The sequence below is a fragment of the Scardinius erythrophthalmus genome, assembly GCF_964197995.2.
Source record: "Scardinius erythrophthalmus genome assembly, chromosome: 17".
NCBI classification, from domain to species: Eukaryota; Metazoa; Chordata; class Actinopteri; order Cypriniformes; family Leuciscidae; genus Scardinius; species Scardinius erythrophthalmus.
The window spans coordinates 958,477-970,441 of NC_138237.1; the positions used below are offsets into that span (position 1 = coordinate 958,477).

The 11,965-nt window shown below is 35.9% G+C and overlaps 1 protein-coding gene across 2 annotated transcripts in view; it reads right to left on the reverse strand.

Moving 5' to 3' along the window:
• Positions 1-11,613, reverse strand: part of brd10 (bromodomain containing 10) — a 21,481-nt gene extending 9,868 nt beyond the window's left edge. The window contains exons 1-6 of one of the 2 annotated variants that reach the window (XM_081391812.1): positions 11,290-11,613; positions 10,022-10,648; positions 7,201-7,401; positions 5,034-5,791; positions 4,064-4,486; positions 1,203-1,279 (exon numbers count right to left, since the gene is read on the reverse strand). In XM_081391812.1, coding sequence (XP_081247938.1) covers positions 1,203-1,279; positions 4,064-4,486; positions 5,034-5,791; positions 7,201-7,401; positions 10,022-10,545 — 1,983 coding nt within the window. In that variant the 5' untranslated portion in view covers positions 10,546-10,648; positions 11,290-11,613. The remainder of the gene's footprint in view (positions 1-1,202; positions 1,280-4,063; positions 4,487-5,033; positions 5,792-7,200; positions 7,402-10,021; positions 10,649-11,289) is intronic. The other variant, XM_081391813.1, reaches the window with a different exon arrangement.
• Positions 11,614-11,965: the final 352 nt, after the last annotated feature.

The window sequence follows — 11,965 nt, forward strand, 5'->3', positions numbered from 1 at the left end:
CCAACCAAAATCACACACACACACACCCGCTGTTTTAAAGCCAAAATGACAAGAAAAAACATAAAAACGAATGAAAACTGATAACCGCAATGCATTGCAATGGACGAGGAAGCAGAGAACGTCCAAGTGTCTTGGGTTAGCTATGCGTACTGTGATTGGCTCATCGCGTTTGGGGGCGTGGCTTAGCCATTGGTCAATTAGCATACATGCGCAGGGAAAAATAAATGTAGAAATGTGGAAATACAGAAATAAATAAATGTAGAAATGTGGAAATACAGAAATAAATAAATGTAGAAATGTGGAAATACAGAAATAAATAAATGTAGAAATGTGGAAATACATAAATAAATAAATGTAGGAATAAATAAATGTATAAATAAATACATATATAGATATATAAATAAATAAATATATAAATACATAAATATATAAATAAATGTATAAATACATAAATAAATACATATAGAAATGCATAAATAAATAAATACATGTAAAAATACAGAAATAGCCATTTATATTACCAAAATGTATTTATTTTTACTATTATTTCTGCATTTATTTATTTATTTCTACTTTTATTTATTTATTTTTCGTTCTGTCATTTTTAGTCCTTCATAGTCTTCAGTGTCACATGATCCTTCAGAAATCACTCTAATATGATGATTTGATGATCAAGATACATTTATGATTATTATCAGTTCATATTTTTGTGGAAACTGCGAAACATTTTATTTTTCAGGATTCTTTGATGAATAGAAAGTTCTAATGAACAGCATTTATTTGAAATAGAATCTTTTGTAACATTATGAATGTATTTACTGTAACATTTGATCAATTTAATGCATCCTTGATGAAAAAGTATTAATTTCTTTTATTAAAAAATATTTTTTCAAGCATGTTTAACTGCATTGTAATAAATTCTAAAGTGAATATCTGCTGCCCTCTATAGAACCGAGATCAGAATCAACATCAAACATGTTTTAAGACGCACTTAAAAAGACATAAAATACATAAAGACAAGTTTTGCATTTACTTTAGCAGACATTTTTTATCCAAAGTGACTCACAAATGAGGAATATATTCTTTTAACAGTTCGAAATAAAGGTATTCATATTCATATATCGTGAGTGTTTTCCCGCAAGAGTGACATTATGTGTGCAGTGTGTGTGTGTGTGTGTGTGTGTGTGTGTGTGTCAGCTGACCTGAAACGAGGGTCCGGTTTGAAGAAGCGCAGATCCCGCTGGTCTCCTCAACAACAGTTTCCCATCAACCCTGTTTCCTGATGACGGAGAAACACCACGTTTTATTTATTTATTTATTTATTCATTCATTTATTTACCCAGGTAAATCCCACTGAGACATCACTCTCTCAGTTTACGGACACTTCGCAGATCGTTCGATAACTTTGAAACTTTTAACCGAATGTGTGATAGAGATATAGTACAACAACTATTTGTTAACATGCTCAACTTTTGTTCCGACTGATGAATCTGACTGTAGTGTTTACATGAATGCTAAACATGTGATCAGGTTGATGTGTGTGTTTATATGTCACCAGCTTCAGAATGCACACACTGCACGAGTACACAGAGTTTCCCGCTGTCTGCGCATAATAACTATTCTCATACATCGGTTCTTTATTTGTTTTAAACAGCAGAATTAATATTTAGCAATTTCTGGTCATAATTTGGACATTACGCTATTGCTATGTCATTACGCTATTTCTACATCATTACGCTATTGCTACGTCATTACGCTATTTCTACATCATTACGCTATTGCTACGTCATTATGCTATTGCTACGTCATTACGCTATTGCTACGTCATTACGCTATTGCTACGTCATTACGCTATTTCTACATCATTACGCTATTGCTACGTCATTACGCTATTGCTACGTCATTACGCTATTGCTACGTTATGCTATTTCTACGTCATTACGCTATTTCTACGTCATTACGCTATTTCTACATCATTATGCTATTTCTACGTCATTACGCTATTTCTACGTCATTACGCTATTTCTATGTCATTACGCTATTTCTACATCATTACGCTATTGCTACGTCATTACGCTATTGCTACGTCATTACGCTATTGCTACGTCATTACGCTATTGCTACGTCATTACGCTATTTCTATGTCATTACGCTATTGCTACGTCATTACGCTATTTCTATGTCATTACGCTATTTCTACATCATTACGCTATTGCTATGTCATTACGCTATTTCTACATCATTACGCTATTTCTATGTCATTACGCTATTTCTACATCATTATGCTATTTCTATGTCATTACGCTATTGCTACGTCATTATGCTATTGCTACGTCATTACGCTATTGCTACGTCATTACGCTATTGCTACATCATTACGCTATTGCTACGTCATTACGCTATTGCTACGTCATTACGCTATTGCTACGTTATGCTATTTCTACGTCATTACGCTATTTCTACGTCATTACGCTATTTCTACATCATTATGCTATTTCTACGTCATTACGCTATTTCTACGTCATTACGCTATTTCTATGTCATTACGCTATTTCTACATCATTACGCTATTGCTACGTCATTACGCTATTGCTACGTCATTACGCTATTGCTATGTCATTACGCTATTGCTACGTCATTACGCTATTGCTACGTCATTACGCTATTGCTACGTCATTACGCTATTGCTACGTCATTACGCTATTTCTATGTCATTACGCTATTTCTACATCATTACGCTATTGCTATGTCATTACGCTATTTCTACATCATTACGCTATTTCTATGTCATTACGCTATTTCTACATCATTATGCTATTTCTATGTCATTACGCTATTTCTACATCATTACGCTATTGCTATGTCATTACGCTATTTCTACATCATTACGCTATTTCTATGTCATTACGCTATTTCTACATCATTACGCTATTGCTACGTCATTACGCTATTGCTACGTCATTACGCTATTGCTACGTCATTATGCTATTTCTACGTCATTATGCTATTTCTACGTCATTACGCTATTGCTACGTCATTACGCTATTTCTACGTCATTACGCTATTTCTACGTCATTACGCTATTTCTACATCATTATGCTATTTCTACGTCATTACGCTATTTCTACGTCATTACGCTATTTCTACATCATTATGCTATTTCTACGTCATTACGCTATTTCTACGTCATTACGCTATTTCTACGCTATTTCTAAGTCATTACGCTATTTCTACATCATTACGCTATTTCTACGTCATTGCGCTATTTCTACGTCATTACGCTATTTCTACGTCATTACGCTATTTCTACATCATTACACTATTTCTACGTCATGACGCTATTTCTACGTCATTACGCTATTTCTACATCAGAACGCTATTTCTACGTCATTACGCTATTTCTACATCAGAACGCTATTTCTCTATCATTACGCTATTTCTACATCATTACGCTATTTCTACGTCATTACGCTATTTTAAAGTCATCACGCTATTTCTACGTCACTGCACATGCGCAGTCCTTTCAGTTTCGATTTTCAACACAATCAAGTGTTTACAAGTTCTCTCGATCGGATTCCAAAGGAATAAACCCCTTTCAATCCCATCGTAATGTCACTGGGATCGAGCTCAAGCGGATCGATTAAGGCGTTTACATGAAGGCTTTTCAGTGCGATTGAGTCGTCAATCTCATTACTAACAGATTATTTGGTTGCATGTAAACGCAGCCAGTGAGAGCAAAAGCATAAAATAGAGGAAAATAAGTTTCATCAGTTTCACTGGTAACACTTTACAATAAGGTTCATTAGTTCATGTATTAGCTAACATAAACTAACAATGAGCAACACATTTGTTACAGTATTTATTAATATTAGTTAATGTTAGTTAGTAACAAATACAACCTTTAATTTTAATAATGTATTAGTTAATATTAATTTCAACATTTGCTAAGATTAATTAATGAGGTAGAAGTATTGTTCATTCTAAGGTAGTTAACTAATGAACCTTATAGTAAAGTGTAACCGTTTCATTTAGTCAACATGAAGTGAAAGTGTGTATTATTCACCCAGTTTCCTTCTTTTCCTCCGGTCTTTGTTACTCACGGTTGTAGCCGCTCTCGTCAGGCTGCTTTTAGCCGTTCGCTTCTTCAAGCTCAGTTTGGGTTTCCTCATGTCTTTCTTCTTCTGTCTCTTCTTCTTCTGGCATTGCGATTGGTCCTCACTGGTCATGTGATTCGCATCTTTTTCAGGACTTCTGTGACTATTCAGAGCGGGTGAAACTCCCTTATATCGGCTCTCTCCCACTCCGAAGCTCGGCTCGCACTCCTCCTCATTCTCTTCTTTTAGCCGTTCTTCCTCTGTGAACGTTCCTCGAACGCTTCCAGAGTCCAGAGACCATGAGAAGATGCTGGAGGAACATTTCTGATCCAGATCCTCCCTGTCGGCGAGCGAATCCTCCTTCCATGCATCCTTCAGCTCCTTCATCACATCTACGGACAGACGCAGATCGTTCTCAAGCTTCATTTCAAACGCAAATTCTAAATTAAATGAGCTTTACTACCATGACTAAATAATTCAATAAAATTATTAATAAATATAGCTGCAAGCAGCAATGATCGGGGACAAGCACAACAGAATCAAACGGCGAAGCTAGCAGTAGACCAACTGCAAAAATTAGTAAATAAAGAAAATATTTTAAGCAGAAAGGTTCACAACCTATAAATACACTGTGTTGTAATGAGATATATTGCTTATAATATCATTTTTATAAAAATGTTTGGACACAAGGGGGTGCTGCCCTGGTTCCTAACATACTGAGTTTTGTAACAATATGCCAATGCATTATAAGATAAGCCACATGCCGCCCTGAATCTAATGAGACCACTTTTATGATTTTTGGGGAGACCGTTCAAAAGTTATAAGCAAAAATATTCATAATTTTTCCGTATCTCCGGACCAGTAGGTGGCGCAGCGCCAAAATAAAAGTTATAATAAACAATTAAAAACAAAACGAACAATAGCAACAATAAAACTCACGTGTTTCCAGCTTGACCTCTGACCCCTCTGGTTCCTCCTGCGATCTCTTGACATGTAACAGCGGAAGAGGAAACTCCATCGCAACACACGGACTCTGGCGGTAGATCCTCAGGTCGGCGCCGCAGAAGTGAGGGAAGTGTATGTATGCGTTCTCCTGCGCGTCGTAGCCCAGGATGGACTCGCGGCACTCGTGGATCGGCTGCGCGAGAACCGCGACCTGAACGTCCTTCTGCGTCTCGTACACGTGATCGCACAGGCCCTTGAGGAGCCACACGCGCTGTTTAAACGTGAGCATGTGGAACGGCGTCTCCTCTAGCGGACTCGCGTCTCCTAGCGTCCAGAAGAACTGATGGGAAAGTCCTAGGAGTTCGGCACGAGCCGTTTGGTCCTCGGCCCTCGCGAGCGAACGGTACCAGTCCTGAACACGCCGTCGTAGCTCCGCCTCCCACTTCCTGTACGGCAACGGCGGACGGCGGTGGGCGTTCACTCTTTTATTCGGGTGAAGGAGCAGAGAGGTCATGACCTTAGCTAGGAACGAGCTACAGCGCGGCATTAGCAAGCAGCGCTCCAGCTCGTAGAAGACGATCTCGGGGAGGTTGAGCGCTTTCTGAGCCAGACACAAGAAGTGGCCGATGGCGGGAAGCTCCCACATGGTCTGAACGGCCCACGGTTCCGCCAGCGCGAGCAATGAACTCTCCCAATCCTCCAGATCCTTCACCGATGCCTCCTCTGCTTCTTTACGCTCCAGCTCACGCTGCCTAGAGGTCAAAGGTCAACGGTTACGGTAAGAGATTTAGGAGTTCTGTGCAAAATGATGAAATAAAAGTATGGCTTAACTTGATTTGATTGATTATTGTATTTTGAGGAATATAAACAGTCAAACAAAAAATTAATCAACGGTTGCGGTAAGAGATTTAGGAGCCTACGAGTTCTGCGCGAAATGGAAACATGCGAAATGCAAACTGCCGAAATAAAACTATGGCTTAACTTGAAGAAATTATGACTGAAAAATAATACCAAATATATCATTGTATTTTGAGGAATATATACAGTCAAACCAAAAATTATTCAGAAAGTGATTTCCTATTGATCTATATGTTCAAATGAAAGTGATTCCCTGTGGATCTATATGTTCAGATGAAAGTGTTGTCCTATGGATCTATATGTTCAGATGAAAGTGATTGCCTGTGGATCTATATGTTCAGATGAAAGTGATTTCCTATGGATCTATATGTTCACATGAAAGTGATTTCCTATGGATCTATATGTTCAGATGAAAGTGATTCCCTGTGGATCTATATGTTCAGATGAAAGTGATTCCCTGTGGATCTATATGTTCAGATGAAAGTGATTTCCTATGGATCTATATGTTCAGATGAAAGTGTTGTCCTATGGATCTATATGTTCAGATAAAAGTGATTTCCTATGGATCTATATGTTCAAATGAAAGTGATTCCCTATGGATCTATATGTTCAATTGAAAGTGATTTCCTATGAAAGTGATTCACTATGGATCTATATGTTCAAATGAAAGAGATTCCCTGCGGATCTATATGTTCAAATGAAAGTGATTCCCTACGGATCTATATGTTCAAATGAAAGTGATTTCCTATGAAAGTGATTCCCTATGGATCTATATGTTCAAATGAAAGTGATTCCCTGTGGATCTATATGTTCAAATGAAAGTGATTCCCTATGGATCTATATGTTCAAATGAAAGTGATTTCCTATGGATCTATATGTTTAAATGAAAGTGATTCCCTGTAGATCTATATGTTTAAATGAAAGTGATTCCCTATGGATCTATATGTTCAAATGAAAGTGATTTCGAAATTGATTCCCTTTGGATCTATATGTTTAGATGAAAGTGATACCTTTTGGATCTATATGTTCAAATGAAAGTGATTCCCTGTGGATCTATATGTTCAAATGAAAGTGTTGTCCTATGGATCTATATGTTCAGATGAAAGTGTTGTCCTATGGATCTATATGTTCAGATGAAAGTGTTGTCCTATGGATCTATATGTTCAAATGAAAGTGATTCCCTGTGGATCTATATGTTCAAATGAAAGTGTTGTCCTATGGATCTATATGTTCAAATGAAAGTGTTGTCCTATGGATCTATATGTTCAAACGAAAGTGTTTTTCTCAGGAAGCGTGTGTTCACCTCTTCTGGTCTTTGGCTCTCTGCAGCTCCTCCAGTCTCAGCGCCTGCACCATGATGGACTCGCTGCCGCCCACTGTAATGGCCGCCAGGTTTCGTGGCACCAAACGCCGCCTGGACGACGTGCCGACCGGCGCTTTCTCATCCTCGGTGCCGAAGCGACCTCTGGAGGTCACGGCTAGCGTGGTTTTCTCACGCAACGTCCTGGTGTGGGAAAGAAAACTTTGAGAGTGAATCTCAAAGCTTCAATTCAATTCAATTCACGTTTATTTGTATAAGGCTTTTCACAATACACATCATTTCAAAGCAGCTTCACAGAAAGTGCATGAGTCCATATTACAGTTTACAGTGATCGGTTATCAGAGGTGACTGTCAAAGTTATGCATTTCAGAAATATACATATACAATCACAGTTAGATAAAATGTATTAATTTAGACAATTCATTTCTAATGTACATTAGAAATTCTAAAGTAAATGCATCAGAAATTGTTACATTCTTATGTAGAAATTCTAATGTAAATGCGTCAGAAATTGTTACATTCTTATGTAGAAATTCTAAAGTCAGAAATTGTTATTCTTATGTAGAAATTCTAAAGTAAATGCGTCAGAAATTGTTACATTCTTATGTAGAAATTCTAAAGTCAGAAATTGTTACTCTTATGTAGAAATTCTAAAGTAAATGCGTCAGAAATTGTTACATTCTTATGTAGAAATTCTAAAGTAAATGCGTCAGAAATTGTTACATTCTTATGTAGAAATTCTAAAGTCAGAAATTGTTATTCTTATGTAGAAATTCTAAAGTAAATGCGACAGAAATTGTTACATTCTTATGTAGAAATTCTAAAGTAAATGCGTCAGAAATTGTTACATTCTTATGTAGAAATTCTAAAGTCAGAAATTGTTATTCTTATGTAGAAATTCTAAAGTAAATGCGTCAGAAATTGTTACATTCTTATGTAGAAATTCTAAAGTAAATGCTTCAGAAATTGTTATTCTTATGTAGAAATTCTAAAGTAAATGCGTCAGAAATGTTTTTTCTTATGTAGAAATTCTAAAGTAAATGCTTCAGAAATTGTTATTATGTAGAAATTCTAATGTAAATGCATCAGAAATTGTTTTTCTTATGTAGAAATTCTAATGTAAAAGTGTCAGAAATTGTTACATTCTTATATAGAAATTCTAAAGTAAATGCGTCAGAAATTGTTATTCTTATGTAGAAATTCTAAAGTAAATGCTTCAGAAATTGTTATTCTTATGTAGAAATTCTAATGTAAATGCATCAGAAATTGTTTTTCTTATGTAGAAATTCTAATGTAAAAGTGTCAGAAATTGTTACATTCTTATGTAGAAATTCTAAAGTAAATGCGTCAGAAATTGTTATTCTTATGTAGAAATTCTGAAGTAAATGCTTCAGAAATTGTTACATTCTTATGTAGAAATTCTAAAGTAAATGCGTCAGAAATTGTTACATTCTTATGTAGAAATTCTAAAGTCAGAAATTGTTACATTCTTATGTAGAAATTCTAATGTAAATGCGTCAGAAATCATTACAATCTTATGTAGAAATTCTAAAGTAAATGCGTCAGAAATTGTTACATTCTTATGTAGAAATTCTAAAGTCAGAAATTGTTACATTCTTATGTAGAAATTCTAATGTAAATGCGTCAGAAATCATTACAATCTTATGTAGAAATTCTAAAGTAAATGCGTCAGAAATTGTTATTCTTATCTACAAATTCTAATGTAAATGCATCAGAAATTGTTTTTCTTATGTAGAAATTCTAATGTAAATGTGTCAGAAATTGTTACATTCTTATATAGAAATTCTAATGTAAATGCGTCAGAAATTGTTTTTATGTAGAAATTCTAAAGTAAATGCTTCAGAAATTGTTATTCTTATGTAGAAATTCTAAAGTAAATGCGTCAGAAATTGTTACATTCTTATGTAGAAATTCTAAAGTCAGAAATTGTTACATTCTTATGTAGAAATTCTAATGTAAATGTGTCAGAAATCATTACAATCTTATGTAGAAATTCTAAAGTAAATGCGTCAGAAATTGTTACATTCTTATGTAGAAATTCTAAAGTCAGAAATTGTTACATTCTTATGTAGAAATTCTAATGTAAATGCGTCAGAAATCATTACAATCTTATGTAGAAATTCTAAAGTAAATGCGTCAGAAATTGTTATTCTTATCTACAAATTCTAATGTAAATGCATCAGAAATTGTTTTTCTTATGTAGAAATTCTAATGTAAATGTGTCAGAAATTGTTACATTCTTATATAGAAATTCTAATGTAAATGCGTCAGAAATTGTTTTTATGTAGAAATTCTAAAGTAAATGCGTCAGAAATTGTTATTCTTATCTACAAATTCTAATGTAAATGCATCAGAAATTGTTTTTCTTATGTAGAAATTCTAATGTAAATGTGTCAGAAATTGTTACATTCTTATATAGAAATTCTAATGTAAATGCATCAGAAATTGTTTTTATGTAGAAATTCTAAAGTAAATGCTTCAGAAATTGTTATTCTTATGTAGAAATTCTAATGTAAATGCATCAGAAATTGTTACTGATATGTATAAATTCTAATGTAAATGCATCAGAAATTGTTTTTCTTATGTAGAAATTGTAATGTAAATGTGTCAGAAATTGTTACATTCTTTCTTATGTACATTGTTGCACCCAGAATTAATTTCAATCTAAATTGGTAACTAATCCATTCTGCTAAACTACATTCTAAGAATGCGGAAGGGAATGTAAACATAACTCGTTGTTGTGTCACATGAATGAATCTCAACAGCGCCGTGTTATTATTACCTGGACAACAGGGTCAACTTTTGCTCTAGAATAATCTCCAGTTTCTGGGCCTGTTTAGAGATCCAGTGATCGACTCCGTGAAAGCGATAACAGTTCTCTAACATCAGTCTGAAATCGGCCACGAATGCAGTGATGGATTCATACTCGCGATTTACAAATTTATCATGCATCTTTCTGAGGCTCATGTCCGCATCAGGGCTCTGGGACCCGGGATGCCAGAACGGGGCCGTTATGGATTTATGCTTCTCTGAAAGAAAGCTTTGAAATATTCTGTAGGCCTGCTGGATCTCGGGCGTAAGATCGTCTCCGTTTTCCCCCGCACTGTACCTGCTGTCGTCGTCAGAGGTCACCGGGTCACTTTTATCACACTGTGACGTGAAATTCTCAAGCCCTGATTGGTCAGACGACCCGTTGCACAGGAGCTCCGCCCCCTCCAGGCCCGCGGAGGTCAAGGTCAAACGGTGGTTCAGGTTCATGTCCTCACACGTGTGTGTGCTCTCGCTCGGGTCCGAATGAAGCTTCATTCTCCTGCCGTGATGCTCACCTGCACAGGTGCCTCCAGCATCATCTGTCAATCAATGTCAATCTGGCATCACATGAAGAAGCCATGGCTGTTCCTGACGGAGACTGCGTGAAGAAAGACATTAAACCGTTAAAACGGAACCCGGAAAAGATTAAAATGAAAAACATAATTTGTGGAAAAGAAATAACAGAATTTGTATGGGGAAATAGATTTCTAAAGGCCCTGTTGATAAATATTAAATTGAAATGTTATTAATTCAGTCCATCAGACATGCTTTTAGATTATTAAAATGTAATTAAATCATTACTAAAAGAGAATCCAGAAAAAATAATAAGGAAAACATGGATTTGGGAAAATAATGCAGAAAATGTGTCATATGGCCCTGACATAAAATTTATTTCAATAAATAATAAATATAAATGTTAACAAAATAGCAATTTTTTGAAGTTTTATTACTTCAGTTGATTAGACATGTATTTTGATTAAAAATAAATAAACTTCTTAAAATAAGGAGAATATGGACATACTGATTAAAGAAAAACTACTATACTTCCAGTTAAATAAGTTCTTGATGTAAGTACTGCATAAAGCATGTTCTAATAAATAATTATAATTCAAACTCCTGCATTTCCATGAATTTCTACAAATCAACAAATCGGCTGAAACTCATTTAAAGTCCATCAACCAGCTATAAATTGTGTTAATCTCCGAGTCTTTTATGTTTTAGGAGTTTTTACAGCATTACCGGAGCGCTGTCCTGTATTGTCGAGTGAAACATCAAACCGGCCGCACTAGGCCTCAGCCCCGCGGCCTCGATTTCACTCTCACACCCGCGAGGGCTCGCCTGAGCCGGGCAGTCGCCGCTCTTTCTCCCGGGGACCGATGAAGATCATAGTTCCAGTGAGGAGCGATCTGTCAGAAAAACGCCTTTAAAAGCCGAATCGCGGTTGTTTTTCCGCTTTCACGAGGGAAACCCTGTCAGATTTACGCGAAAAGCGTGTGATAGAGAATGAGATGAGAGAGACTCGGCGACACTGAATCACAGACCGCTGTTTACATGTGTGTGTGCGCGCGCGCGTGCGTGTGTATGCTGAAAAATAATCAAAACTTCATACATGTTAGTTAGAGGACCAGAGTTACAGCAAGGTTTTAATACGAAGGAAAGAAAAAGAATGAAATCTAATTCTTTTCGTGTGCTTAAGGCTAGAAACATGAACCTGTGTGAATATTCCAGAATTTTCCAGTTTTATTTGACTTAAAACACTTCATTCTGTCTCGCTCTTCCCTCAAGACATAGGCTACTGCTGTTTGAGAAAATCAACTGTTCTCAGTAAAGCTTTCAGAGTAAAGGTTCAGATTCCAGAAGACGGAAAATCAAACTGGAGCTTAAACTGGGAACAAACTCTGGAATCTTCAGGTGA